Source organism: Dermacentor albipictus, chromosome 1 (genome assembly GCF_038994185.2).
Source record: "Dermacentor albipictus isolate Rhodes 1998 colony chromosome 1, USDA_Dalb.pri_finalv2, whole genome shotgun sequence".
NCBI lineage: Eukaryota > Metazoa > Arthropoda > Arachnida > Ixodida > Ixodidae > Dermacentor > Dermacentor albipictus.
This window is the reverse complement of record NC_091821.1, coordinates 380,022,121-380,049,029: the sequence shown is the minus strand read 5'-3', so window position 1 is coordinate 380,049,029 and position 26,909 is coordinate 380,022,121. Positions and strand designations below refer to the sequence as shown.

General features: G+C 46.5%; 4 protein-coding genes across 6 annotated transcripts in view; 2 read left to right on the top strand and 2 right to left on the bottom strand.

Annotated features, from left to right (window-relative positions):
• LOC135900282 (probable serine carboxypeptidase CPVL) overlaps positions 1-8,946 on the bottom strand; it is a 60,130-nt gene extending 51,184 nt beyond the window's left edge. The window contains exon 1 of one of the 2 annotated variants that reach the window (XM_070531945.1): positions 8,431-8,946. The gene's annotated coding sequence lies outside the window, so the exon portion shown is untranslated. The remainder of the gene's footprint in view (positions 1-8,430) is intronic. The other variant, XM_065429728.2, reaches the window with a different exon arrangement.
• Nmd3 (60S ribosomal export protein NMD3) lies at positions 2,254-4,007 on the bottom strand. The gene has a single exon (XM_065429724.2). It carries the CDS (start codon positions 3,842-3,844, stop codon positions 2,309-2,311), a length of 1,536 nt encoding a protein of 511 aa, XP_065285796.2. The 5' UTR covers positions 3,845-4,007; the 3' UTR covers positions 2,254-2,308.
• Positions 4,484-26,653, top strand: LOC135900283 (synaptic vesicle membrane protein VAT-1 homolog). 2 transcript variants are annotated; one of them, XM_065429729.2, is made up of 7 exons: positions 4,484-4,621; positions 17,366-17,666; positions 19,850-20,060; positions 20,407-20,577; positions 21,751-21,840; positions 25,213-25,457; positions 26,453-26,653. In XM_065429729.2, the coding sequence occupies exons 2-7, from the start codon at positions 17,400-17,402 to the stop codon at positions 26,534-26,536; spliced, it is 1,068 nt and encodes a 355-aa protein (XP_065285801.2). In that variant the 5' UTR covers positions 4,484-4,621; positions 17,366-17,399; the 3' UTR covers positions 26,537-26,653. The 2 variants fall into 2 exon arrangements, with proteins under 2 accessions (XP_065285801.2, XP_065285802.2); XM_065429730.2 differs by lacking the exon at positions 4,484-4,621 and adding an exon at positions 14,961-15,103.
• LOC135900243 (mitochondrial translation release factor in rescue) lies at positions 5,408-11,561 on the top strand. The gene is made up of 2 exons (XM_065429663.2): positions 5,408-5,651; positions 11,317-11,561. Exons 1-2 carry the CDS (start codon positions 5,408-5,410, stop codon positions 11,559-11,561), a joined length of 489 nt encoding a protein of 162 aa, XP_065285735.2.
• Positions 26,654-26,909: the final 256 nt, after the last annotated feature.

The window sequence follows — 26,909 nt, the reverse complement described above, 5'->3', positions numbered from 1 at the left end:
TCCAATAACACATTTGGCCGCATTTTTGATGAGACATAAAGCTGCTCCCACACAAAACCTTGTTTGGAGCTGAATCGGAAGTTAACAAACTATCAAAAACCTATTCAGTAAAGCTCGTTATCGCTGCCTGGTGGTCATTGATGTAATGCTAAACATTTTTTGTAGCCGTTGTGGCGAGCCACACTAACTAAAGTTTGTATTTCCATTTCACACTTAAATGGAATCTTCAATAGTAACGGCCTCTTTTGAAACACTCAAAGCCGTTTTTCTGTTTCCATGCAGCCTTGTAAATCAAAGTAACCACACAAGTTGTTGAATGTTACGACAGTATTTACAAACATGGGTGTAGGGTAATAACCAGTTGAGCCTTCATCCACCTCCTCTAGGCTTGGCTTTGAACTTTATAAACCATGTTAAGATTGGCAACTGGCAATTATCTCGACATGGCGATGGCAATCCTTCTGTGCCACATTGCAGCTTCTAATAAGTAATGTTTCCAGTGGCTACATGTTCCCAGTCCCAGTCAACGTAGGCGCTGTTTACAGATGTGCTATGTCAGTGGTACTCCGTGGCAGTTTTCGGACATAACAGGGAAGCTAATGCATGTGACTCTGCGGAAACTAAATGGAACCAGTGCTTTAGAAGCAAGAGAAATAACAAACAGGACTGTATCAATGAGGTTCTACTGTATACTACAACATTGACAAAACACAGTGGGAAGTCAAATAAGAGCTTTCATACACAAAGCAAAACTTTGCCCACCACTGATAAAAACTCATGCCTTTGTGGCAATGTGCACTTCACAGCAGGATGCACAAACCACTGCACCATTGTGCAATATTCAGCGCTTGGTGTGTTGTACCTGGCACAGATTCAATGTGGCTCAGACAGCACAATAGGCAATAGTGTAGCAGACAAGGAAGACGTGTGCATCACAAGATTGTTCTTCAGAGTATGGCAGCGTCAGCTGTGTTGGCCTGCTGCCGTAGCTATGAACGAGTTCAACATCAAAATCACTTGCTTTCTGATATTTGCATTTTCTTTTTTGGCTGTTCGTATACCGACTCCAAAAGAATAGGAGTTCACCACATGTTCAACTGTACTTAACAATTCAGCATGTGTCCTGCAGCTCACAAATAATCTTCACTGTGGTTAGTCCCGAATTTGTGTTAAAACACAAATGGCAGAGGAGTGTTCAAAATGAATCATACCTGGCAAAATAGATGGGAAAGTACTTGAGTAAATCAACTACATGTAGACAGCCTTTTTGACTAGAGCTCATGCCTCTCTGCCACTTTGGAAGAAAACAATGCTACGTGAATTCATCACAACAGAAATGCGCAGATATTTTTTTTTTTGTGCTCGCTGTGTCTGGTCAGGTGCGATAATTCTTGCTAGGAGAGACAGTAATGGGAGATGCAGGAAAATGCAAGTAACGGAATATGTCCTGCCAGTTCAACCACGTTTTCTTTTCCACCAGGCTGAGCACGTGCCTCATACAAGGGGCATTATGGGAGTGGTCTTTACATCCGTGAAAAGGGTGATTATCAAATCACAGGATGATGTGGTTCCTGGGAAAGTAGACCACAGCTGTTGCACAAAACACAAACTGAGGAGGGATGCCTCAGTTTGGGAGAAACAATTTTAACAGAAAATTTGTGAGCACAGCTTCAGTGACATGCTAAGAACCTAAATCGTGCTACACTTCAGTCATTCTAAGGCACCTATCCCCTAGCTAATATTGATCTGCCACTTCAATAAGGTGCAAGTATATTGATTGTAAAGCCATTATGAGCATTAGTTTAAACATTCAAGCAATGATAAGAGCATGCCAATATGGTAGAACAAGTATGGTAGGTGGCCAAAGGCACAGCTGAGGTTTTGCATTTCTAATAAAGCACATAATCAACAGTATCTTGGCAGTGACATATGTCACGTCCTTCTTTCAAGGCACTGTGATTATCTAATAAAGGGACAACACAGAGATGCACTAATTAGCAAATAATCTACAAGCTACATTCATTGCTTCATCAAAGCAGGGCACCACTCTTTCTTCACAACCTTTCAGCATCTCAGCACCCTGAAAGACAATCGCTTTGCCTGTACAAAAAGGAAGGAATCGTCAGATTACAGTGAAGGTGAATTTTTAGAACAGAAAGAACCTCTCCGCCTTGTATTTTGCCTCGCTGTTTGCTGACACAAACAGATTCTCCTGGAGTGTAGGCAAAGTTTAGGCGTAATGAAGACAAGTGGTGACTAACAGGGTTGTATTTAATCTGAATATACAGTGGCATTTGCCTGGCATACCCTAGGCCTGGTTGATGTCTTCACAGTTTCCTCCATCTCCCATCGGATCATCTACTAATTGAAGGTCATCTAACATCTCTTGGAGTGTGATGCGTGGTGCATCACCATCTTCATCATCAGTGTCAACAGCTATCTTCTCACGATCCACGTAAATGTTGACATTGTGACGATAGGCAACATCCTCCTCAAGATCCTCAAGAAAATCTGTATAATCTCTTGCCACACTGCTCGTGTCTGTCTCCATGTCAACTTGAAGGCGTTGGAGCTTCCAGCGGCGTCTCTGGCAACGAGACATGCGATCTCCATACACTTTCTTCACGAGAACTACCTCTGGAATTTTCTCAGATTTCAACTTTTCAAAGTGAGCGTCATTGACGTTGGCATTGGCAAGGTCGAAGCCCAAGGCAGAGTCGCCTGGTTTCAGCAAGTGTCCAAGGTGAGTCTTGGTGTGGATGTAGTTCTCGTGAGTTCCCAGTTCGCAAGCACGAATGACCCATGCATCGGCTAGGACGTGCCTAAAGGATAGCTTTCCTTGGCCAGCAAAAACTGTTCTATCTACATCTTTCACAAAATTTATATCCATGACGACGTACTCCGTCAGCTGCTTGGGCGTGCACAGCGCATTAAACGGCTGCCGCCAGAACTGCTGCGAAGAGAGTTCTGAAACCTGAAGTGTCGCCGGGTCCAGCAAGTGTATAGAACTCGTCACTCTGAGACAGACGCAGATTTGATTCATGCTGCCGAGGGACCTTGCAACAGCAGGCGGAAGGCAGACAATATCGTCTTTGCAGACTGGGGCGATTTCCACTGAGAACGTATGCTTATAGTTGAAGACGTTGCTGTGGATATCGTGCGAAATCAGTTGTTGCGACATAATATACTTGCAGGGCACCATGGCTTGAAAAAAGTCAACCAGCTTCCGAGCTTCGTCCTTTTTTGTAAAATAGAAGTCGAGGCCGTCATGGCATGCTTTTATGTTGAGACAGTCCTTGTGCGCTTGGTGCTTCAGTATCAGCTGTTCCAAGTAAAAGAAAGTCTTCTTGTGCTGCACTTTCTGCCTAACCTGCACAAGCGCCCGCCAAAAATCCTTGGCTTCTCGGCGGTGACACTTGTCGCACATCTGGTGGTTGACCATGAACTCGACCACAAAGACCTGTTGTAGCACGGTGCCGCCTACCACCTCTTTCTGAACGGTCAACTTGACTTTAATGCGCCTGGAGTGCGGCTCCGTCCAGACGAAGTTGGCATCTATCAGCCTGACATTGCTTAGGCCCCTTATCTTCTTTAGGCACAGGCCAAGAAGCTCTCGCGACTCGAGCGTAGCATAGACCCACTGGGCTGGAGGCTGTAAATAGCGTTCACAACCACGGCAAAAGTAAATGGTGCCCTGCTTCGGTATATCTTCGGTGATGTCAACAAGAGTGCGCAGACAACCGACACACATGTTCGATGGATTCGGCTCTATCGGCACACCGCACTGGCAGCAGAGGATCCTGCACTCGCCTCCGGTGCCGCTCACCTCGGTGGTGTATTCCATGGCGAATATACTGGGCCACTGTATTACCTTTATTCTATGGTATTACCTTGCAGGCCTTGTAGAATCTGCAGTAATATCACACGTTGTATCATACACGTGCTGCTACATGCCATAAGGCGCGACGGCCATGATGCTGAAAAATCATCACCGCGCAACCGTCCTCTGCGACCCCTGCTGTCGCGTACTCTAAACTACATCTACGTTTTAAAGTAATAAATAAATAAAAACATTTAAAGTTACAAAATAATTACTCATTGACATTTCCGTTAAGGTGTGTAGGATTGTGTTTTGAGCAATAAGGCAACTTCTGACTTACACGTTTATGTTTTTAAGCCAAGTCAAGTACTGAGTCGAGCGAGTTTTCTCAAAAACATGTGAGCATGCATGTGGGGGTGCGCGTTGGTTTCTGTGGGGTGTAGTTCGATGCTTTCATCTTATCTTTCAAGGTGGCATTTCACTGTTTCTTCTTTCCTCAGTGCTACGTGGGCTGACGGCATTTGTAAACGATAATACAGCGTTTCCCATCTAGCAGCACGTCAGCCTGCTCTCTCTTATCACAGCCGAACTCGCGCGTGGGGTTTTAGACAAATCTTATATTTCTAGGTGATGCCGCAGCCACCCAGCAAGCAAGCGGTCCTTAGCTTGTACCGAAGTTTGGTACGTTACGGGCACCGTTTAGAGTTGTCTGATAAAAATTATTACTTCAAGAGGCTCCGAGAAGAGTTCGAAGCGCGAAAAACGCTCACGGAACCAGAGGAACGTCAGTTTTACTTCAACGTGAGTAGAAAGTATATTCTTTTGTTTTGAGAAAACTTGGCGAGATTGGTTCTAACGACGTGTGTGAACATGATGACAACAGCTGTACCCTTATTTTTACATTTTAGAGCATCCCGCTTGCCGCGGTCATTATGTTGTGCACATTGCAAATACCATGAATGTTTATATATATATATATATATATATATATATATATATATATATATATATATATATAGTAGGCAAAGAGGGTTTCTTCAGGCTACCTTTCAAACGTAAAGAACTTGAGTGGTGCTACAAGGTAAACAGAACAAGTATTTAATTTCGACAGTTTCGATCGGTGGACCGATCTTCCCCTGACGAAGATCGGTCCACCGATCGAAACTGTCGAAATTAAATACTTGTTCTGTTTACCTTGTAGCACCACTCAAATTCTATATATATATATATATATATATATATATATATATATATATATATATATATATATATATATATAGCCGTACTCTTGCGTGACGACACGAGTACGGCTGTTCACGTATTATTCCCGAAACAACTGCGTTTGAACTGTAGTGAACTAGAATACTAGTATAGTTTGAACATTGAAGTAGGCATGTTTTCTTAGGGCAAATAATTTTGAATAACAGCTACTGTCTTGAGATGGTCGTGCCAAGAGGCACAGTCGAAATGCTGTCTGATGCTTCTACTAGCAATCGATTGCCACACTTGAGCGGTGTTTAGTGATATCGTCATCCTCTTTGTAGAAAGGAAAATCATTCCTCGAAAGGAAGCGGCTGATATGAGGAGATGTTAGCCGGACTTGTGGGGACAGCGGGCAGGCTCACGCTGGTCATTCTTCGCGCACACTGCCCGCGCACAACGGCGTCAGCCACGATCGAGTGCACTAGATGTGCCCACAGAATCGACCGCTCCAAAGTGCCGGTCTTGAAGGAAGAAGACGTCGTCGAGCAGTTCGTCCACGGCAGTGGTCCAGGGGGGCAGGCAGTCAACAAACTGTCCAACTGCGTGATGCTCTGCCACACTCCTACAGGTAGGACTCTCTCCTCTGCAGAGCCTTTGGATGTTCAACTTGTACATATTATTACTTCGTTGTTTGCAAGATTGCAACGTCATCACTTCTTGTCACTCATCCAACGTTATACGTGACAAGGAAGGATCACGTGATATTAAGACCCTGATTTCCTCACAGCTGTGCAGCTTTTTAAACTCACTGGTCTTTCACTCCCTTGTCTTCTTTAGTTGATGGAGATATCAAAGTTCTTAGTATGTTTGGTATTAGTACTGAGTCTTCCTGCTGAAGTAATGCAAGCTGTGTGGTGAACTCATTATTGGTGCCTTATGAAATTTGCATAGGATATGCAGCAAGCCCTCATTATGTTGATGGTCTGCAACGGAATCAGCGGTATTAACAGAAGCTGCCGTGTAAAAGGTAATTTAGGAAACGTATATATAGTGCCGATTCTCCGGCTGTGAGTCGTGAAATGCACAAAAAGGCTGGGGAGCAAGAAAACCTCGATTTAAGGCAAGCTTTCAGCACCTAAATGTGAATAATTCGTTAGGCAATGGTGTGTGGACAGTACATTCAGACAAATTATTATTAATATTATTATTATTAAAGTGAAGCTTTCTTTACAAACCCTCCCAGACTTGCCTGAACGCCGGCTGTTGAATACTGCTACTGTTCTGCCGAATAGATCGCATTAAAAAAAAAAGTTTAAAATGCGTGCCCGATGGTGAGACCGAACCCCAGCAGAACAGCCCGAACCTGTAGGTTAAAAATACAGCAAAGTGGACTCGGCTTCAACCTATCATTTTTCAAACAAGGAAAATTGATTGAACAGTCATTACCAGGACTGATCTACGCGGATGATATTGTATTAATGGCTGACAATGCAGAAGATCTCCAGGATTTGATGGACATATGTTGTACAGAAGGAGACAGATTAGGCTTGAAGTTTAGCAAAGAAAAGTCAGCAGTCACGATTTTTAATGATAACATTTGCGGCGAGCATAAGATACAGGAGGCCACGCTGGAGATAGTCGATAAATACAAGTACCTTGGGGTGTGGATAAATAATGGCATTGAGTATCTGACAGTGTACGAAAAATATCTAACGACTAAATGTAACAGAAGTGCAGCGATTACGAAGAGTAGGGCACTATGGAACTGCAATAGGTACGAGGTAGTACGAGGGATATGGAAGGGGGTAATGGTTCCAGGCCTGACTTTTGCCAATGCAGTTCTATGTATGAGAGCAGAGACCCGGCAACAGTTGGAAACTAGGCAACGTGGTGTGGGTAGGCTCGCTCTGGGAGCGCATGGCAAGACACCAAATCTTGGGGTGCAGGGGGATCTGGGATGGTCTTCTTTCGAGGGCAGAGAGGCTAGTAGCAAGGTAGCATTTGAGGAGCGATTGAGAAAAATGGGGGAGATGCGGTGGGCTAAAAAGGTTTTCAGTTACTTATACACGAGGAATGTTGACACAAGGTGGAGGAAGCGAACTAGAATATTGACAAGCAAATACTTGGGCAGCAGTGGGGGGTGACAGGCAAGGAATCATCCGTCAAGAAAAAGGTTAAGGAGACAGAGAGGGGTATGTGGAAAACAGATGCAAACCAAATCAGCATTAGAGACATACAGGACGATTAAGCAAGAAGTAGCTAAAGAAAATATTTACGATAACTCTAAGGGAAGCTCATTGTTGTTTGAAGCCAGGACAGGTGTACTGCGGACTAAAACGTACCGAGCCAGATACCAGGAGATAGATTTGTTGTGCGGGGCGTGTAGAGGGGAGGAGGAAACGGCTGAACACCCGATACTTGCTTGTAAACAACTTCACCCTGCAGTTGAGGGAACTATTCAAAGCTTTGGGTTTTAAAGACAGTGAAAGTAAAATAGACTTTGAACAGATAGAAATAACTAAACAGAGGCTATCTGATTGGTGCAAACTTCTGTTTCGGGGGATCTCGTAGACGGTGACTGGGTGGACGACACGAAGTTTGGCCACAGCTACAGAAAACCTGCAAAAGCTCTTTGGAAGCTGATTACGCTGTGTCCAAACGGCGCGAGCAGCGTATATCGTGGTTGTTTTAAAAGCGAGGCTAAATATCTATTCCAAGCTGGCCAAACTTTCCGTTCGTGAATTGAATCAGTATTAGTGTTTTGCTCTTCATTCTTTATTTCGCAAATATTTTGAAGCAGCGGCCTGTCACATTTGACTCATGAAATTTCCTTTATGCGGTCACTATCTGTTTATTTCTGCCTAATCGCTCGCGGGTGTGATCAGTTTCGATAGATTTGTTCTTGCTGCGCGCAAGGCTTGAAACGTAGCCGTTTTGTACATTGTAAACCTTTGCGGTAAAGATGTATTATCGCTAGTAACTAGCTTACTATTGTGGTCACGAAACGTTCGGCTTCGACCATTCGTGCGCCATCGGTGTGGTCCGTCATTTATTGTGCGTATATATTCAAGTGTGCGTCATTCACTTATTGACACGTTGGCAATAGCGTGGGCGTAAGATTCCGTACGAGTTGGCGTATTTTTAGCAACGATGGAATCCAGCCTTTAAGACGCAAACACCAGGAGAGAAGCCGACAGACACGCCGGGACCGTGTGTCTGTCTGCTTCTCTCCTGGTGTTTGCGTCTTAAAGGCTGGTTTCCATCGTTGCTAAAAGTATGTACCAACAGGCCCAGCAACAGACTCTTCTAGTTGGGATAGATGTGTGTAGATACTGTGCGCGAAACGTACTATGACAGGAAGCGGTGCTATTCCCGTTGTCAGTCATTGTTTAACGAGTGGTACTCACTGTTGCCGACGTTCCGGGGCGGCTGAAGCACTTCCTTTGAAGGTTAGCGATACAACGCTGGCGGATGAGCAAATTTCTGTATCCTCGAAGAAAGCGCCGGTAACACGTACACACAGTCACAGCAATGGTCCGCGAACTTGGCTCCACAGATTAATTCCATTCCTTAATATGCCAGTCACTATTTTGGCAGCCAACTACAACACACGTCTTCGAGCCACATGATTCAATCCAGGATGATTGGAGCACAGTGCATTAGCGAAAACTCAGTTGCATTTCCGACAGCTTAACGCACAGAAGCAAGGTGGAAGCATTAATGGTTTCGTATTTGTGCGCTGTAGGCGACGTGCGGCGCGCCGCTGAAAGCGCCATCTCGTTTCTCTAGAATAAACCGCTCCGCGGAAAGGGTCACTAGCGCGGCGCGTCGCGGCTTTGCCAGTCGGTGCGGTAATCGGTCCGATGCCTCATTGTATCGTGAAATGAAAACACGTATAGAGCTACGCTTAATTTCGCGTTAGGGAGTATCGTAATCGTCGGTGAATTTTTGCAGCGAAGCTGTATATGGCTAGCTGGTTCGTCCGTCCGTCTGTCGGTCGCCTGTACGCCGAAAACTCTTCCGGCGCAACCCCTTGCGCATGCGCAAAAAAAAATTAAGAAAAAGAAAGAAAGAGACAGGCGCGAGATTAGCCAACACCACCTGCATAGCATAAGGCCTGTCTACTCCGACCCATGGCGTCACGCTCCCTGGCCTGAAATTTCCATCGACAAGGCTGACGTGATGAAAGCGGTGACGTCAAAGGCTGCTGGGCACGAGGTCGTGGGATCGAATCCCGGCCACGGCGGCCGCATTTTGATGGAGGCGAAATGCGAAAACACCCTTGTACTTAGATTTACTTAGATTTAGGTGCACGTTAAAGAACCCCAGGTAGTCCAAATTTCCGGAGTCCCCCACTACGGCATGCCTCATAATCAGAACGTGGTTTTGACACGTAAAACCCTATAATATAATTTAAATCTTTTTTTTAATCACTGTTGCCTACTCGGGAGCAACCCCATTAGATTCTATGGCAGTCGGGCCAGGTAACATGACGTCATGGATCGGAGTGAAAAAGGCTTGTGCTATCTCCGTGGTGTTGGATTAGCAGCGCCAGTATTGACGTTGCTCTCCGTCGCAGCCGAGCGCGCGCGCAGCAGTTTCTCTCCGGCTCCGAAATGGGTATGCCACGGGTCACAGGTACTCCTGAGAAGCAGGCAGCTTTCGATCAGCAACGCCGCGAGCACACCCGGGAATGGACGCGTCTACGCCGTGCCGATGCTGCAGTCCGGGCACAAGAACAGGCTCGTGCAGCCGAGCGCAAGCAGCATCTGCGTACCGACGACCCGGCAGCCTACCAAGCCGTCGTTTAATGAACCGTCGGGATTAACCCAGTGATAAACACCGGGGCCGCGCGTTTCAGCTTCGCTGGTTAACCATCGGTACGGAGTTCTTGGGCGGTAATTTCTTCTATCTCTCTCTCTTTTACCCGTCGACGTAACTCAGTTTTCCAGCTTTCCTAGTGGTTAGTTGGTCGAGAATGCCACCGTAACAGTTCATATAATTCCTCGCTGCTTCGCTTGGAACTCGCCTCGACGGATGAATGGATGTGGCGTTCTCCTGCCGGGAGCGCTAGACTGTGGGATCAAATGACGGTACCGGTTGCGGCATTCTGATGTGTAAAGTTTTTGCTTATCCCTATACTTCTTACCGTGTAGCGACACCTGGTTACTGGAGCCGTGAACGGCAGTTGCAAAGCTGCATGGTAGCGTCATCTTGTCATTTTTTCCAACTACGATGCGTTTGAAGCGTTTTTGTGCAGCGTGACTATTCTTGTCGAAAGATTATCATAAAAGGACTGCACGTTAACGCTTATATCGCTACGAAGAGCTTACACGAGCAGTTAAGTAAAATACGGTATGTCACAGCTGTATAAGCTTTGTGTGCTCTCTGGTTAAACTCTACGTCACAAAGTGTCGCTACCAGCATTGTTGCTGCCGTACACTTCTCCGGTAACCCAGTATTCCGCGAACGGTAACACATCTACGCACAAGCTAAAACTCTACTATCTACGGAATACCGGAGACGGTTGCGCGAGCATCGCGGTGGTGGCGTCATCTTTTGACGCTGCATGAGTTCTATCACCACCCGCCGTGGTTGCTTAGTGACTTTGGTGTTGCGCATGCTAAGCACGAGGTCGCGGGATCGAATCCCGGTCACGGCGGCCGCATTTCGATACGTGCGAAATGCAGAAGCACCCGTGTAGGTTTAATTGCACGTTAAAAAACCACACGTAGTCAAAATTAATCCGGAGTCTCCCTCTACGGCGTGCTTCATAATCAGATCGTGGTTTTGGCACGTAAAACACCATAATTATTTTTTTTTAGTTTTACCATAGCTTACAGTACTGACATAAAGGCAACATGGTCATTAGGGTATTTTTTTCCTGCGGGAACAGTGTGGGATGCTGGATTCTGGCGTAAAGACGTCGGCAGCTACATTATAGTTAAGGTATAATGACTCCTTTATTTTCCCACAAGAACGCTTACGTGACACAATGTGTTCCAAGTGCGTTGTGAGTAAACAAAGCGTCACAAGATGCCGCTACCCGCTGGCAGGCTAAAACACAGTATTTAATGTTTGAAGGGCACCTAGTTAACAACCCTGCCTTTCCTTCCTTCTCTCTTTCCATCACGAAAGGACACATCATTATATGAAAGTTCTCTTGGGTGGAAAAGGGACGTCAGAAAGAGCTGTAACTGGTTGCGTTATGCGTAATCTAGAATGTCGTTGGTGGACGTCAGCATCCCGTATTTCTTTCCCTTACAGTGCTGACCGTTGTTTTGTTCCGACAGGCATTGTGGTCCGGTGCCATGAGAGCCGTCTGCTCCACGAGAACCGGAAGATGGCGAGGAAGATGCTTTTGGAAAAACTGGACGATCACCTCAACGGAGACATGAGCGTCTCGGCGCAGAAGCTGCGAATAAAGATGGACAAACGGCGAAAACTTGACCGGAAGAACGAAAAATTGCGTGAACTGAAAAGGCAATATCTGGAGAGGCTAAAACATAGTGAGGACTCTGACACTGAGCAGCTGTAGCTTCTATTAGTCTAGTTAGCTGTGTGTTTTTCGTGACTAGGAGCCACTGCTAGCGGTGAATGCCTACTTCTGTAATAAAATTATTCTTATTTATCTCATGTCTTCAGCCTTTCCTGTGTTGCCGGTGGCCTGCCTGCACGTGTGTATTCGGCTGTGTTTCAGGGGGTAGAGGGGCTGGGGGTAGTTGCACTCCTATGATCTATTGGCAACCTTGAAATTCAATAATAACCTCCACCCACAATACCGTGTAGTGCACAAGCAAACATTCCATGACATTACTGTGTGCATCCCATTCAGTTGCATAGCATTTCATTAACCGCATCGCATATATACAGATTCCAACGTGTGCATTGGAACGGATTTTTCTTTTTCTCTTTGATGTGTATAACAGCCTCTATACCCTCTGTTTCTGGTCGTTCACTGGAGTTCTGCTGTGGATTAAACCTGCGGTAGGGTCCTAGGCTGAACGTCACCACCAGTTTCTTATTGGTTCATACAGAATAAGCCCTATTCGGCGACGTTTCGCGGTTTCTACGTAGCAGATGGGGTATTCCTGCTTAGCGCAAGGTCGCACAACCCCGGTCAAGCTCAGACGGAGAATGGGGCCAGGGAGGCCCCATTCCGCGGAGGCCTCACACGCACGTGCCTCAATCCTTCATTGTGTCTACTCCCTTCGCCGTAGTCTTTCTCGGGTGGAAGAAGTCTCTTTTCGGAGAATACAGGCTGGGGCTGCCCTTACAACTTCCGTCACCTGGGCCTGTGGTCCAACTCCTGAAGGCGCAATGAACTGTACAAAGTAAGCTGCTCCAGTTTCTTCAGCGGACATTCATCATCTGTTCTGGCTCTGCCCAGATATGAGGCATACTCGAGAACATTTGCTAAGAGCTGCGAAACTCCTTATATATCAGGCAGACTGTTATAGGCTTGGCTTGCGGACGATAATTTCGCTAAGCCACTACTGCAATTTCTGCGTGTATATATACTGCATCCACGCTTATACAGTGTGTCCGTGAAGTCATGGTGCGCTTTTGACCGGCCACAGGAAATCAACGATACAAGACAGAAATGTGAAATCTTCACCAAATGAAAGCGAAGCTCTCAAAGTTTTCGTAGTATGATGGGCAAGGGCGTGCGCACACAGGTGATGACGCAGCACCACGAACTGCGCAGCAGCGGATCAGCCCACGCCAGTCGAGACGTGGACGGTACGGAGGAACGTTCAGTGTGTTCTGTGGGCTTGCTAAGTTCGAATCCGTGACCAAAGGGCAATGTGAATATCGTCGCGTGTACAAGGAATTTAAAACAGAGAATCACAGACGTTATTCACTCTGTTACACCAGACTTTGTCAACCATGTGTGGGAAGAACTTGAATATAATTTAGATGTCCGTATACTTCGGAGAGCTTTCCTTTTATTTGGTGAAAATTTACGTTTCCATCTTGTTTGGTTGATTTCATGCAACCGGTCAAAAGTGCACCATTACTTTACGAACACACTGTATTTATTTATGTACACATATATGCCGTAGGGCAAGCTGCCCGAAATAAACAAGCATCACCTCGTAGGTCGCATCCAGTCAAGCCTTCAAGACAACAGAAAACGAGGAATTGTAAGCAGTAATTTATACTATATTTCGGCCTTTTGTTAAACTTGAAACGCGCAGCATAAGCAATGGAACAAATAAATAAATAAGTAAATAAATAAATACGTTTTACAACTTGGCTGCCGCTAGTACAACATCGCGATTTATCATTTATGTTTGTATTCACCACGTTTTGAATACAACATGTACATGTAATGTACATGTACATGGCAAAGGCTGAACGCATCGCTACGTAATTTGTGTGATGTGCTTGATTGCTGCAGATGATGACGGCCTTAGTAACTGCAGTGGAACAGACCTTTGGTGTTGGCTGTCCTGGGTGAAATGGCGCAACCCACTTTACGGGATCGGCCATGAATAGGGCGATATAAGAGGTTTCAAGAAAATAAAGGTCTTAGAGGATCAGCTAAGAATAATTAGTTTTGCTTGTTTGCTTGCCCTCTGTCACTGGCTCACCGTGCTCCTGTGTCTTCTTCGTCATCGCAGAGCCCTGTGTTGTGAACAAAAATTCTTTAATTTTGCAAGTCGAGACAAAAGTTTAAATAAATGTGACATTCTGCTGTGAGCAGTAATTTAAGTTACAAATGCCACGAGATATTCAGTAGGAGCAAATGAGCACTATACGCGGATCGGAAATATCGTTTTGGAAATTTTTATAGCGACATTTTTGGGTTGGCTTGACAACATGTATGAGAAAGAACTGGCTTTCTTGCTGACGCAGAGTTTCTCAAACGAAGGTGAAGTTTGGACATCGTGCTTTCCATTTCTAGGCTCCGTTTCATGCTTGGAACCGTATAGTTTGCCCTCCATCGACGCCAAACAAAGTCTAGTTCTCAAGCCTCGCGGCCGCGTGCTCATTCTGGCGCGACCCACAGTTCGGGGGGACTCTGAAATAATCGGTATTAAACCACAGTTAAAGCGCGAATGTCAGATTCCTTGAAACAGCGCATATACAGTGTGTTTCAGCGAACACTTTCAAAAAATTTTAAAGGTTGCCTGTGGCAGATAGCTCAATTATAGTCTATGAGCCGGTCTACTCGAAGCGGCGGACACTACTTGCACAAAAATTGAAATGCAAAATCGACTAATTAACAATAAGTCACTGATTAACTTTTAGCTAATTATCTAATGATCCATTTTGCAATTTACAAATTGTAGCTGTGGACTTCGCAAGGCGGATTGACTTAAAACGAATTCCCAGGACGACACCAGTTTCGAGATATAAGTTCCCGAACATTGTGGAGAAATGCATTGGCGTTCCAGTTACTTGTGTGCTTCAGTGCTTGAAACGACGATTTGTTAACAAATTAACTGGAACGCCAATGCATTTATCCGCAAAGTTCGGGAATTTATATCTCGAGACTGGTGTCGTCTTGAAAATTCGTTTCAAATGGATCCGCCTTGCGAGCTCCACGGCTAGAATTTGTAAATTGCAAAATGGGTCATAGGATAATTAGCTAAAAGTTAATTAGTGAATTCGTGTGAATTAGTCTATTCTGGATCTAAATTTTTTGTGCAAGTATTGTCAGCCGCTTCGAGTAGACCAGCTCATGAACTAGAATTGTGATATCTGCCACAGGCAACCTTTAAAGATTTTTGAAAGTGTTCGCTGAAACACCCTGTATATATATCGTCTCTAACTCAACTCCTCTTTGAATCATGGGTATTAGTCGTGCTAATGCTAGCCATTACTGTTCAAGTAGAAAACGTGAAGCGAGAGACGTTTATATCCATTATACGAGCAGCTGTGCCTTTTGTGAGGTAATGTTATGGTGGCAACCGTAACGATCAATTATTCACGCGCGCGGTGGCAAGTGCTAGCTGTAGCGATATGAGCGTTCCTATGTCTGCCGGTCACAACTCCTCCGCAATAAACGAGGAACCGGCGTTGCCAGAGAAATGCGAGCCCCCTCATCATTACCGGTGTCCCATTGAAGAGGTAAGAGGCTTAGCCCTATAGATGCGCGTGGTGTGTTCGCGTTTTGTCGTGGAAAATTCAAGCAAACCAGTTGTTCAAGGCTGTGTCAATTAATTAATTAATTATGGGGTTTTACGTGCCAAAACCACTTTCTGATTATGAGGCACGCCGTAGTGGAGGACTCCGGAAATTTTGACCACCTCGGGTTTTTTAACGTGCACCTAAATGCAAGTACACGGGTGTTTTCGCATTTCGCCCCCATCGAAATGCGGCCGCCGTGGCCGGGATTCGATCCCGCGACCGCTGTGTCAATTAAAAGCTCACATGTTGTCACTGTGGGCATCAAGCATGTCGCAGTCATGAAGTTGATATCTGAAAAGCTTGCCTACATGGTTACTATTATTTATTTATTTTTCTTTCTTTTTTTATGTGTGTGTGGAAAGACAGAAAAGTACGTTCTGCCACATCTAGCTGGATTGCTTGAAGAAGCTGACCTGCGCAGAAAATCACGGTGGTACGTTAGCTAATCAACAGTTACCCTAATGGAACTTGCAATTTCCCACATTAGAATACATGTCGATCGCTATTGCAGAATTCAAGCCGAGCAGGAAAAAAAAGAAGAAAAAAAAGAAAAAAGTTATTCGCGTAGTAAAAATCCCGTGCATAAGCGCGCGCAACTTCAAGGAATACGCCCTCAAAGTGCGGCGAAGTGCATTGATGCTCCAGTTAACACTTGTTGGCGCTGCGAAAAGTGAAGCGCTACCAAATTCTTCCGTTCGTGACACGCTGGATGTCGCTGGTTTCAAAGCCTCGAAGTATATATATATAGAGCGACGGAGTCGAAGGCTTGTATAACACGTTGTTGCGCGTTCGTGAATTAGGACATCTGTACGCACGAGCGCATTATGCGTGGAGAGGATCGCTCAGCAAGAGAAAGTGCGAGTTGGCATGCGTTCATATGATGTCATTGCCCGTGTCGCATTTCCCATCTTGTGCTGACATTATGAGCGTCGCAACTGTCACGTCTCATGTCGATGATTGCCTCGCGGCATGTAATGGTGTGACATGTAGTCTCATGGTAGAAATGTTTGCGCTAAATTGGGCAACGCTCATTCAGAGTCACATCGCTTTATTCAACTATATGACCATTATACCAATTAGTGTCCCTTTACGCCCACAACAACATTCAATTTCTGAACTCAAGGCGCTGGATAAACATAACGCAAAGCCGTTATATGTGGTAGTATTTTTGACACGCTGGAACGAGATTTCCAGTTGTGGATACTTCAGCAAATCAAATTAATTACTATACTATTAAGTTTTACTCAAATACTGTTTTATACTTTTTTCAGCCTGAAATAATGGTGGGGTTAGTTCGGAACTTCAATGTGTCTCGGGCAAAAATACCGTGTTTTCTTAGTTCTTTAGTACTCATCGGTACTGAAAGAACTGTAAAATAATCTGACCGGTGAACATTCTGGAGCTTTTTTTTACAGTTTTTTTTTCAGTACCGATCGGTACTGAAAGAACTGCAAAATGTTCCGACTACCGGCGAACTTATTCTGGTATTCCAGAGGGTGTTGGATCATCGAAATTCCCGAAGTACAAGTATAGGTGCCTTGAGATGGCGCTTGTTCGTTACTGCTTTCACGATTTTTCTCGTAGTGCCTAATCAATTTCATATAAATGTTGTAACCTACGCAACTTGCCTCATTCCATTCTCTCGAGAAGATAAAGTGAATTGCACAAAACACGCGTTTGGTGCGCTGTGTTCCTTAGACAATCATAATTTATCCTCAGATACACAGCGGACGTTGTCAATTGAGCATATGTACACGCCTCAAAGACAGTATTTGACGTCTATATAGGACAGCTTTGCTGCCTTTTATAGGCGCCTAAAACGGGATTTCTTAGTGCCTAAACATGCGGCCTCCAGCCATGACCAAGTCATGACCAAGCCCGCCGTATAGTCATGGCACTGAGACTTCCTCATTACCAATTTTTTAGCAGAGTGTGGGTTTAGGCCAGTTGGTAATTCATGATTTTGGGAACTAAGTGCAAGGAACAGACGATACTCGAAGAAAGGGACAACACGAAGCGGTTGTCCTTTTCGTGTCGTTTCGTGTTGTCCTTTCCTTCGCGTGTTCCTTGCGGTCACTTCCCAAAACCAATTTCCTCGTACGCTAGCGCGCTGTTCGAACAAGGTATCGCCTCCCCTATACTGCTTTAGTAAAACACTACCGACGCCTTCACCCAGCCTAATTGACGTGCCGTTCGCTGCAGGTCGAGTGAGCTCGTACAGACACAGCGAGCGGCCATGAGCGAGCCGAGCATGCGCTCCGAGATCGTGCTGACCGGCTTCGGCGGCTACGACAAGCTGGCGGTGCGCGAGGCCGCGGTCGCCGTGCCTCCGCTGCTCGACGACGAGCTGCTGGTGCGCGTGCGGGCGTGCGGCGCCAACTTCGCCGACAACTACGTGCGGCTGGGCCTGTACGTGCACGCACACAAGCGGCCGCCATTTGTCATGGGCATGGAGGCCGCCGGCGACGTCATCCGAGTCGGCAGCGCCGTCACCCGCTTCAAGGTACATATTGAGGACGCAATTAAACAGAAAACTCTTCAGGTGTCAGTGGCGTTGTCAATCCGGAGTCCTCCTAATATGCACGGGCACGCTAACCCCAGTTCAGCTAGAGAGAGAGAGAGAGAGAGAAATAGTGCGGGTCGCGGGCCGTCACCTGAGCTATTCCGCCGGAGAACAGAAACTCAGTGCCTTTACTTCTGCGCTTCGACGAGGAACGCCGTATTCGTCATATAACATGCATGCTCATAGCTTCAAATAAGAATGGTAACATTATATGACGCAGGCTTCAGTGGGAAGGGTTGTAATTTTTTATGGCAGGGAATGTATGTAATAATACATATTACCACGGCAACGCATTACTATAGTAGAGTGTATAGATATGCGGAAACTAAAATGTTCTGTACGTATAACAGTTGAGGGCCAGTCTTGCTTGGGAATCTGGGGTGAAAACCACGTTTCTTGCGTGTAAAAAAGGTGGTCTCACGACCAGACAGCGAAAGGCACAGCCAGGACACGACGCACACGAGGACTATGTGGTCCTCGTAGATGGTAGGAAAGGAGGCTGTTGGAAAAGAGAAGTAAACTTCTCCTTTCCTACTATCCTTTTTCTTGTTGTGCTTTCAAAACATGGCACGTACCTTGATTCTTGGCCCATCCACAATTGGGGATGGGCCAAGAATCGGGCGGTGAAAAAACTGTTACAATTTTTTTATAAGTTGAAGTGAAATGAGATAAGTATCTTGCAAATGGGATTTAAAGTGTCTACTGTTACAAATATGAATAATCAGTTATCTAAGTATTACATAAAGAATAATTGTGTGAGGATATTAAGTATAAAGTATATTGGCAGAACAACAGAAAAACCCTTGATTCTTTTTCGAACTATCGCACAAGCTACCTGAAGGTGACAGCCTGTGCCCCCGTATGTAAAGCTCGACGAATTTTTCTTGGCTTCCTTGCACATGTTAGATTGTTGAGGCTCCTCCATGGTCTTGTGTCTCCTTTCATTTTCGCTCCCGATCCTCAACTCGTTTCGCTTCACTGTACTTCTCTTCCGCCATCCTCTGGTGAAGTCCTCAAATTGTGCTCCAATTGGAGCTTCCCCTTTCATAGGCCGTCGTCGCCGCATTTCCGCTGAGGCCTGCCGATTTCCACGGACCTTCTGTGTGCGCATGCGTTAGCCCAACGGCAGAACTAGGAACTGCACCACATGGAGGGAGGATGCACCGCCAGCTGTGCTTGCCCTCTTCCTCTACTAACCTCGACCTGTCTTTCTCCTTCTCTAGCAAGTGGCACCGATCTATGGAACACGCTGGGAAATTAAACGCCAGCTTCGCGCGCCTGCGCGTTCTGCTCTCTCCTCTTTCTCCTTCTGTCCTCCTCTGCGTGTTTCAGTTGTTCCTTCCGTCTTGGTGCGCCGCCAACTCCGATCATGGACGTTATCACGGAACTACCTCCCGTCTAACCTTCCATATGCAGAGTGCAGCCTGTAAAACGAAACAGCGGAAACATCAGAAAGCAAGCGTCAACATATTTATGCTGGACTTGAATACTTGGGTACTTTCGACAAAGGACGTACAGCTTGTTGTTGAGCTCATCAGCGAAGCATTATACAGGGTGTCCCTCATAACTTGAGCCAAGAATTTAATTATGACCTTGTTCACCGAACGCACGCTTGAGAGCAGCACGATACCAATGCGCAAGCGCTCTGTCACGTGGCCTCGATCAGTGGTTTCTGAAGATGCTCTACAAACCTGCGCATTTCATACTTGGGGTCCTCAGCCAATAATAACAAGTTGGGTAATTAAACTTAATTAATTAGTGATTTATGGGGAAAACAAACATTGTCTAGGTTACTATAGGCTATTGGGAATAATATTGGTTCGGTTCAATTCGCCCCCGACGCGCCTTTCATCTTTAAATTCTTAGCTCAAGATATGTGGGACACCCTGTATAGAGCTATCGATTTCACACGTCTATATGCTGCGCCTAACGTTAACTTAGTCCTGCTCCCCGCTAACGTGCCCCGCTTCGCCTAAATTCAGCTTACCGCAAATCACACAAAAGAACGTTCTCCAATGTGCGCAAAAGACTGGATCTAGTAGGCTACTGTCGTCAGCATTTCGAAGGGTGCGTGCTCCTCGAGAAATGTTGGCCTTGAGCAATGCTTAGTGTGACCGGCGCAGGAGGGTGACCGCGTGATGTGCTGGTGCTTCACTTACGGCCTGTGGACGAGCCTGGCCGCAGTGCCCGAGCGGAACTGCTTTGCCGTCCCGAACGGCATGAGCTACAGTGAAGCCGCTGCCTTCCCCATCAACTACGTCACGGCCTACCTCGCCATCTGTGACTACGGGGGCCTCCGCAAGGGTTACAAGGTGCTCGTCCAGTCAGCCGCAGGTGGGTGCACCGTCGTTCGTACGCCTTATGCGATTGTAGTTCAAGTGCGTAGTGGTCGCCCGCGAGTTGTGGCAATGGACGCGCGCACGCCGAAGACGTGAGAGCAAGTTGTAGCAAGTGCTCCTATAGCGTCACGTACGCCATATTGTAGTCCGATTCACAGCTTCCAGAGTGCTGTTGGAGATAAGGTAATCTAGATAACGCGCAGCTTTTTGCCGTGCGATCTGTATTACAATATGGTGACCTCGATGACGTCACTGCATATACCCTATACCATTGTGTAGCTCTGTGTAGCTCAAGGCTTTCTGTTCACAAGCCTCTGATGCCGAGCGTATTTCTCCACAAGGTGGCGTGGGCTGGGCAGCTACCCAGCTGTGTCACACAGTGGAAGACGTGACGGTGTACGGGACGTCGTCGGCGTCCAAGTTTTCCCTTACACAGCAGAACGGTGTCACCCACCCTATAGACTACCATACCGAGGACTTCATCGCTGCAGTGAGGAAGATGGAGCCTAATGGTATGTATGCTGTTCCGCGCCTGTTGTGTATATTCGCATAGCATGGCAATGCGGTACAGAGCGCAACGCCACGGATGCCCAACGTGCTTCAACAGGAAGCAGCTACGATAAAGATAAGAACGGGCGAAACAACATTGTTCTTGGAGCTCTGCTATGTGATGGTAGTTGCACGGGTCGCTTAATAAGGGTTTGACTGTTAGTTGTTGTGTCCGGTTATTTGTGCCGGGATAGAACGCAGAACCCTCCTCTTCCTCCTCCCCCTCCCCCCTTTTTTTTTTCGCTTGTAACAGAATTCAGTGACTAAGCAGGCTTTCCCACGTGTTTAGGTTTAAGCCGATCTCACGCTCACCAAACTGCAGTGCATACAACACGGCCGCGGGTCGTGTGTAAACAGCAAATATGGAGTGAGGAAGCTATAGAGACAAGGTTGGTGGCGCTGTTGCGTGAGCACGATCTTCTATAGCACGACGTCCGCCATTTTGTGTGGGTCAAACTATATGTTCTGAGAAGCGGAATTTTGGATACCACATTGAGGGCTGTATGCATGCAAGGCAGGTTAAACACGCAAAAATACGGTACACTTCGCGTTGACAGGTTAAAGGGACGCTGAAAAGCAACAATAAACCAATTTAGGTGGGTATAAAATATACTTTAAAAAAGCTGTTTGTATTTGTTTGCGAGAAATGTTTATTTACCAGCGAAGCAAATGGACGCCAGAGCTCGCCCTCTTGAATTTCGCGTCCAAGTCCTAGCGCTGATGTGTCAGCGCGGGGTCACAGATTCCAACGAGTTTCGCGTGTTCACGCTGTTTTTCGGGCTGTTTCTGCACAGGATATGATTCCCAAGTCGCTGGGTTGAGCCATTGGTTCGTTTAGGACACAGTGTAATCCTTCCTTGTCGACAATCCGTGACGTCACGAGGCACTATAGTGCGGGAAGTTGAACGGGGCGTCAGGTTGATCAGGCATCGCCACGCCAGCTTTCGCTCTTGTGTCCCTTCTTGCTTACAGAGCCTCCGGTCACGGTAAGCCCGATCTTTCCTTCTGTCTTTCCTTTTATTTTTTTTTATAGGAGTGTAATTTACCGATGCGGTTTCACTTTATGTGTGTTCTCTTATATAGTTTTCCCTTTAAAATATGTTTCCCCGAGATTGACGTGCAATGTTCCTTTGCAGGCGTGGATATCATCATGGACTGCCTGTCCGGCGGGGAGTTTACCCGCGCGAGGGCCCTGCTCAAGCCCATGGGACGCGCCATCCATATTGGTTAGCGTTCGTTTTCTCTTAGTCGGTTACGTGGGAATGCGACACATACGTTCCGCAACGGGAAGGCATCGTACACGATTTCATAAACATGTACGCATATACTGTTTTATAAGCTATAGAGTGATGCAAAAAGATTCGCTTCGTAAAGCTACCTGGTAACCGTATCTTCATGGTTGAACTGGCGCCTTCACATTTTCCTTTCGACGGATGTGTCTTGCGGTGCTCCGCGCGCGACTCCAGGGTTCTTCAGCCCTTCTGTATTTGCTGAACTTCTGGCGAAGTGATAGTCTGTGATCGATTAGTCAGCGCAAGCGTTTTGCAACGGGTGCTAATGAGTGCGAGAAGTACATTCGCGTACTTCCAGGGTGAGCCGACATATTCGACCCTGTGTGTATTTTGTACCGTCCAGAGTGCACAGGTGGAAGAAATGTAAAAGGGAACTAATTATAAGGTGCAAGTGAACAATTAAGGTTCATCACCTTGCAGGATATAGGAGGATTGCAGTACCTGAGACAACCGGTTTTATCCGATAACGCGTTGCTGTAGGTGAAGCTGTTGAGTGACACAGAAGGTTGCATAGAGGAAACTGAGAGACGCCATTCCTTCTTCCCTGCAGGAATCGCGGCTTGGCACCTGAAGCTGTCAACCATCTCTCTCTCTCTCTCTCTCTCTCTCTCTCTCCTCATGTGTGTGTGTCAAACTCTGTTTCTTTTTCAGAATTTCTTCATTCGTTATGAGGTTCAGGGCCGTGATATTCTGGGCAAAATCACTCTATGAGAGAGATTTTTCCCGACGAGCAGAGTATTAACTCTGCTCAATGCCTTTCTCCTCCAAATCAATGCCGCTACTCACTGCATTGGCTTTGCGCTTCTCGCGGAAGAGGGAGCTCGCAGTTCCGATGCCACGCTTTTTTCACGTGGCCGGCGAGCCAAGCACTGAGCAGAGTTGGAGAGTTTTAAATTAGGAGCCCCAAACGTTTGGGGCCCCAAAGAAATGGCGTCGAAGCCGCTGCGCATGCGCGAGACCTAAACTGCGTTTGGGTTTTGCGCCGGGCACGCTGTTTCACTGGTCGTGGCTTCACTGATCTAGCGGGAGCCCCAAAAGCTTTGCATCAACAAACATGGCGGCACCCATCGAAGCGACGGCTCTAACCTAGCAGAGAACTGGGCCCAATTCGTGGTAACGCGTGAAGTTCGCAAGCTAGGCGAAGTGAGTGCGATTTCCGCTTTCTCTCAACTAGTCTCTCATATGAATACTGATCCATTAGGCGCCGCTGATTCCGAATTCGATTGTCGATTTCATGGCTCGTAGGCCTAACACTGCCTAACTTGGCTGGTGAAGGCAACATTATTAATGCCCAAACATCTGATAATGTTGGGTGAAGGCACGTAAATTTGGTTACTCAAAACTAAGCGCAACTAATTGCTTGCTGCTAATAGAATAACCTCTAAATCGTAACTAAACGCGGAAACACGAATGTCAAAATTACTCTTATCAAAATGGTATATCTTATTTTAGTATGTATAATAGATTTTCTTTGACGCCGTGGTGGCACTGCAAACGCAAACGCAAGCGGAAAGTCAGAGATGCTGAAATAATCTAATGGGTGGCGGCAATGGAAAAGAAACCTGCCATGAGTAACTACTTAAGAGATAAAAACGAAATCAGGAAAGAAGCAATTTATGATAACTCAAAGGGAAGGTAATTACTTTTCGAAGCGAGATCGGGGTGCCTTAGAACACGCGCCTATAAAGCGAGATGTAAGAAGGAAGAACAAGCATGTGCTTGCTGCGGTAAAGCTAGGGAAACTATTTCCCCCATTTATATTATATATAATCTTTTTTCTCTTGATTGAATGGCAGTCTACTGAACCGTTTTGAATTTTCCTCGCTTAAGTTTAGGCAACAAAGCTATGGATTCTTAAATTCATTACCTGAACACATAAGCAATGTCTGCCCGACTCTTGGCCAATCTCCGTAAGTGGTATGCGCCAAACTCACCAAGGGCATCATCATCACCATCATCATCATCAACTATGGAACACGTTTTATTAGAATGTGAAGACGTCTGCCCAGCGGTCGATTTAGGCACCACTGGGCTCCTTGAAGCCCTTGGGTTCAGCGAGAGCAGTGGAAATGTAAAGATGTCCGAAATAGGGATTAGTAAGAGGCGGTTCGAGGATTGGTGGAAGAAAAATGGGGAAACGACAAAAAGCGGAGACGTACAAAAGCAAAGTTCGCAATTTGGTTGTGAGAGTTCATAGTGTTTTTCTGTTTTTCTCGTTTAACCTAAGTAGGACATTAGGCAGTATAATAGCAAGAGGTTGGTGGCGCAACCCACCGCCTCGTTCCAAAGGGGACGCTCATAACATCCATCCATCCATCCATCCATCCATCCGTCCATCCGTCCATCCATCCATCCGTCCGTCCATCCGTCCGTCCGTCCGTCCGTCCGTCCGTCCGTCCGTCCGTCCATCCATCCGTCCATCCATCCATCCATCCATCCATCCATCCATCCATCCATCCATCCATCCATCCATCCCTCCCTCCCTCCCTCCCTCCCTCCCTCCCTCCCTCCCTCCCTCCCTCCCTCCCTCCCCCCCTCCCTCAGACGCGAAGCCCTATTCTAAAGCTCTTCACTCCTGCGTGTCCCAACGCTAACACCCGCTAAGCTCTTCGGGAACCCAAACTTTTGGGGGCCCTATTCTAAAGCTCTCTATTTCTTCCAAGTAACGTCTGGGTGTCGCGGCGTGCGGACGCGTGATCATGCGGCTATTTTCGTATTTCACGCATTTTCTTTATAACGCGGAAAAAATAATTAGGCGACACATAGCGCACTGAAAACAACTGAATCGGGTGTTTTAAAACAATTATTACATTGATATCAACACTTGCACCATCAATCCAGTAATTAGAAAGTTCATTAATATTCTCATCTAATTATCGATAGTTAACTTATGAAAAAAAAAAAAAACCTCCTGGTGCGGTACGTCACTGCTGACAGAATACCATTGGTTGCGTCCTCGTATATCCCATATTTTATTTTTAAGAGCTTAGCTAACGTTAACTGGGGCACCCTGCATGCAAGTTGCGCTAAACAGTGTATCGCCGCAGCGATAATTTCAGAGGGGGGGGGGGGGGAGTCAGAACCGCCTAACCCTCCCCCTTCAGCACGTGGTTACGACCTTGATGAGGTTTCATTATTGATTCATCTTGTGATAACCGGCTGTATACCATTGCATGTTTTCCTAGGCTTTAACCCCGTAATAAACAGTACCGGCACAGCTACGGGTAGCTCTGTTCTGTTCGGCCCTTGATTCAGACTAGCTATGCTCACTGCGCGCGCACGCTGTTGCGCGTGTGCCGATCGCAGGCGTGAGCAGCATGGTGTGGGGCCAGTACTACCGGCCGTGGAATGCGTTCAAGACGTGGTGGCAGACCAAGCTGGTGAACGTGTACCACCTGTCCAAGGACAGCCACGCCGTGTGCGGCTTCAACCTCGCCACGGTCTCCGGGAGGGAGCCCCAGCGCGTGCTCGAAGTCATGCAGCACCTCACCGAGCTTTACGAACAGGGAAAGATCAAGCCGCGCATCGACTCCGAGTGGCCCTTTGCCGAGGTACCTCACCTCCTTTTTTTTTTTTGTCATCTCTCGCTGTCTAGTACCGCTTGAAGTACTATAAGGTCACATCGATGTCTCTGGGTCATTCGATAACCTGCTTTCCTAGAATTTACCGCGACCATGGCCTGAACCAGACACTTCAGTTGCCTGTTGTCGCGTGTACTCGTGCTTGTTACGATGAGCGCGTCATTTCATGCATCACCCTGGTCATCTAGAGTACATGATATGCGTATAGCCAGACAAACGTATTCAACACCTACTAAACGAGTGATGACACGATATTTTCGACTTTGTGTAGCTACATTAAGGTCTTAGGCCCCGAAATCCTAGAAATCATGGCAAGTCTCAGAGCGCCCTATATAATTTAGTATAACTTGCTATGATAGCTTTTCTGTGCACCAGTTTCGTTTCCCAGGAGGTGTACGTGTCGTGAAATCACGAGGCAGAAGCTGGTTACGTACGTTGGAGCAGAACGTTGTGAGCACGCGGTAACGGGATCAAACGTGTGCCAAGGGGCCAGGCGAGCGCGCGTCTCATTCAGCCCGGCCGTGGCTGCGCATGGCGTGACTAAGCGCATACGTGGCCCGCGCGCACTATCTTGGAGGTGAGTGCAAAGACTGGCCGAGCCGAGATGGCTGTTGGTTACATGTGCGCTGTCTTCTCGCGCATCCGGTGTTGGAGACAGCGTAACCTCCAATTTCGGAGACGCCACTCGCTTCCGGCGATCTTCATCACGCCAGCGTTGAAGCAGTTTTCGCGGTCATCGAGCGAGATCTGTTCATGTCTGCCTGTGCGGGCATGACACCATGCTTGTTAATTTAATAAGTAAGCGAATGTTTACTGCATTTTGTCCAGCCGATAAAACTACGTGCTTCATGTAGTTGTCTAAAACAGTGCTGTCACTATCAATGCTTCGCCTTTCCGACGAAACTGCGACTTTTTTTAGGCAGCCGTAATTCTAAACTAAATGTTGCCTTTTTTATTTTAAACAGGTTGCCAAGGGTATGGAACAAATAGTGGAGAGAAGAAATGTGGGCAAAATAGTACTTTTGCCTCCCGAAGAAGTCAAGAAGTGATGTCAGAAGGGCGAATAACGGCGACGAACAAAGAAGCGGGATTTCTGCCTGTTATTATATCTTTTTTTTTTACTATCTTGAACCTTGTGTGAAGAATAAATTTCTATTACGTGCGGTTCTTCGTAATATGGCACAGAACCTCGTACGCGGAATTGCAAGAATTGTGTATTATGCAGAAGTAAAATAGGATCAGGTAAGACAGGCTTGTCACCCGTCTCCGGGACTCAGCGGCTATGCTTTGGCGATTCGGTCTAAATGGTTGGACCGTCCGTTCCCGTCTTGTGTCCTGTCAAGCCCCACCTCTTCTCTGAAAACTGTTCTGCCTGTTATGGTTGGCTGCTTGTAGTTTTATGCTGCTTTATGCATTTAATAT

Excerpts from the sequence above, each read along its gene's own strand:
- LOC135900243 (XM_065429663.2), top strand. The coding sequence starts at position 5,408 with ATGTTAGCCGGACTTGTGGGGACAGCGGGCAGGCTCACGCTGGTCATT. Across the intron at positions 5,652-11,316 it reads GCTCTGCCACACTCCTACAG|GCATTGTGGTCCGGTGCCAT; the intron begins GTAGGACTCTCT and ends TTGTTCCGACAG.
- LOC135900283 (XM_065429729.2), top strand. The coding sequence starts at position 17,400 with ATGAGCGAGCCGAGCATGCGCTCCGAGATCGTGCTGACCGGCTTCGGC. Across the intron at positions 20,061-20,406 it reads GCTCGTCCAGTCAGCCGCAG|GTGGCGTGGGCTGGGCAGCT; the intron begins GTGGGTGCACCG and ends TTTCTCCACAAG. Across the intron at positions 21,841-25,212 it reads GGGACGCGCCATCCATATTG|GCGTGAGCAGCATGGTGTGG; the intron begins GTTAGCGTTCGT and ends TGCCGATCGCAG.
- Nmd3 (XM_065429724.2), bottom strand. The coding sequence starts at position 3,844 with ATGGAATACACCACCGAGGTGAGCGGCACCGGAGGCGAGTGCAGGATC.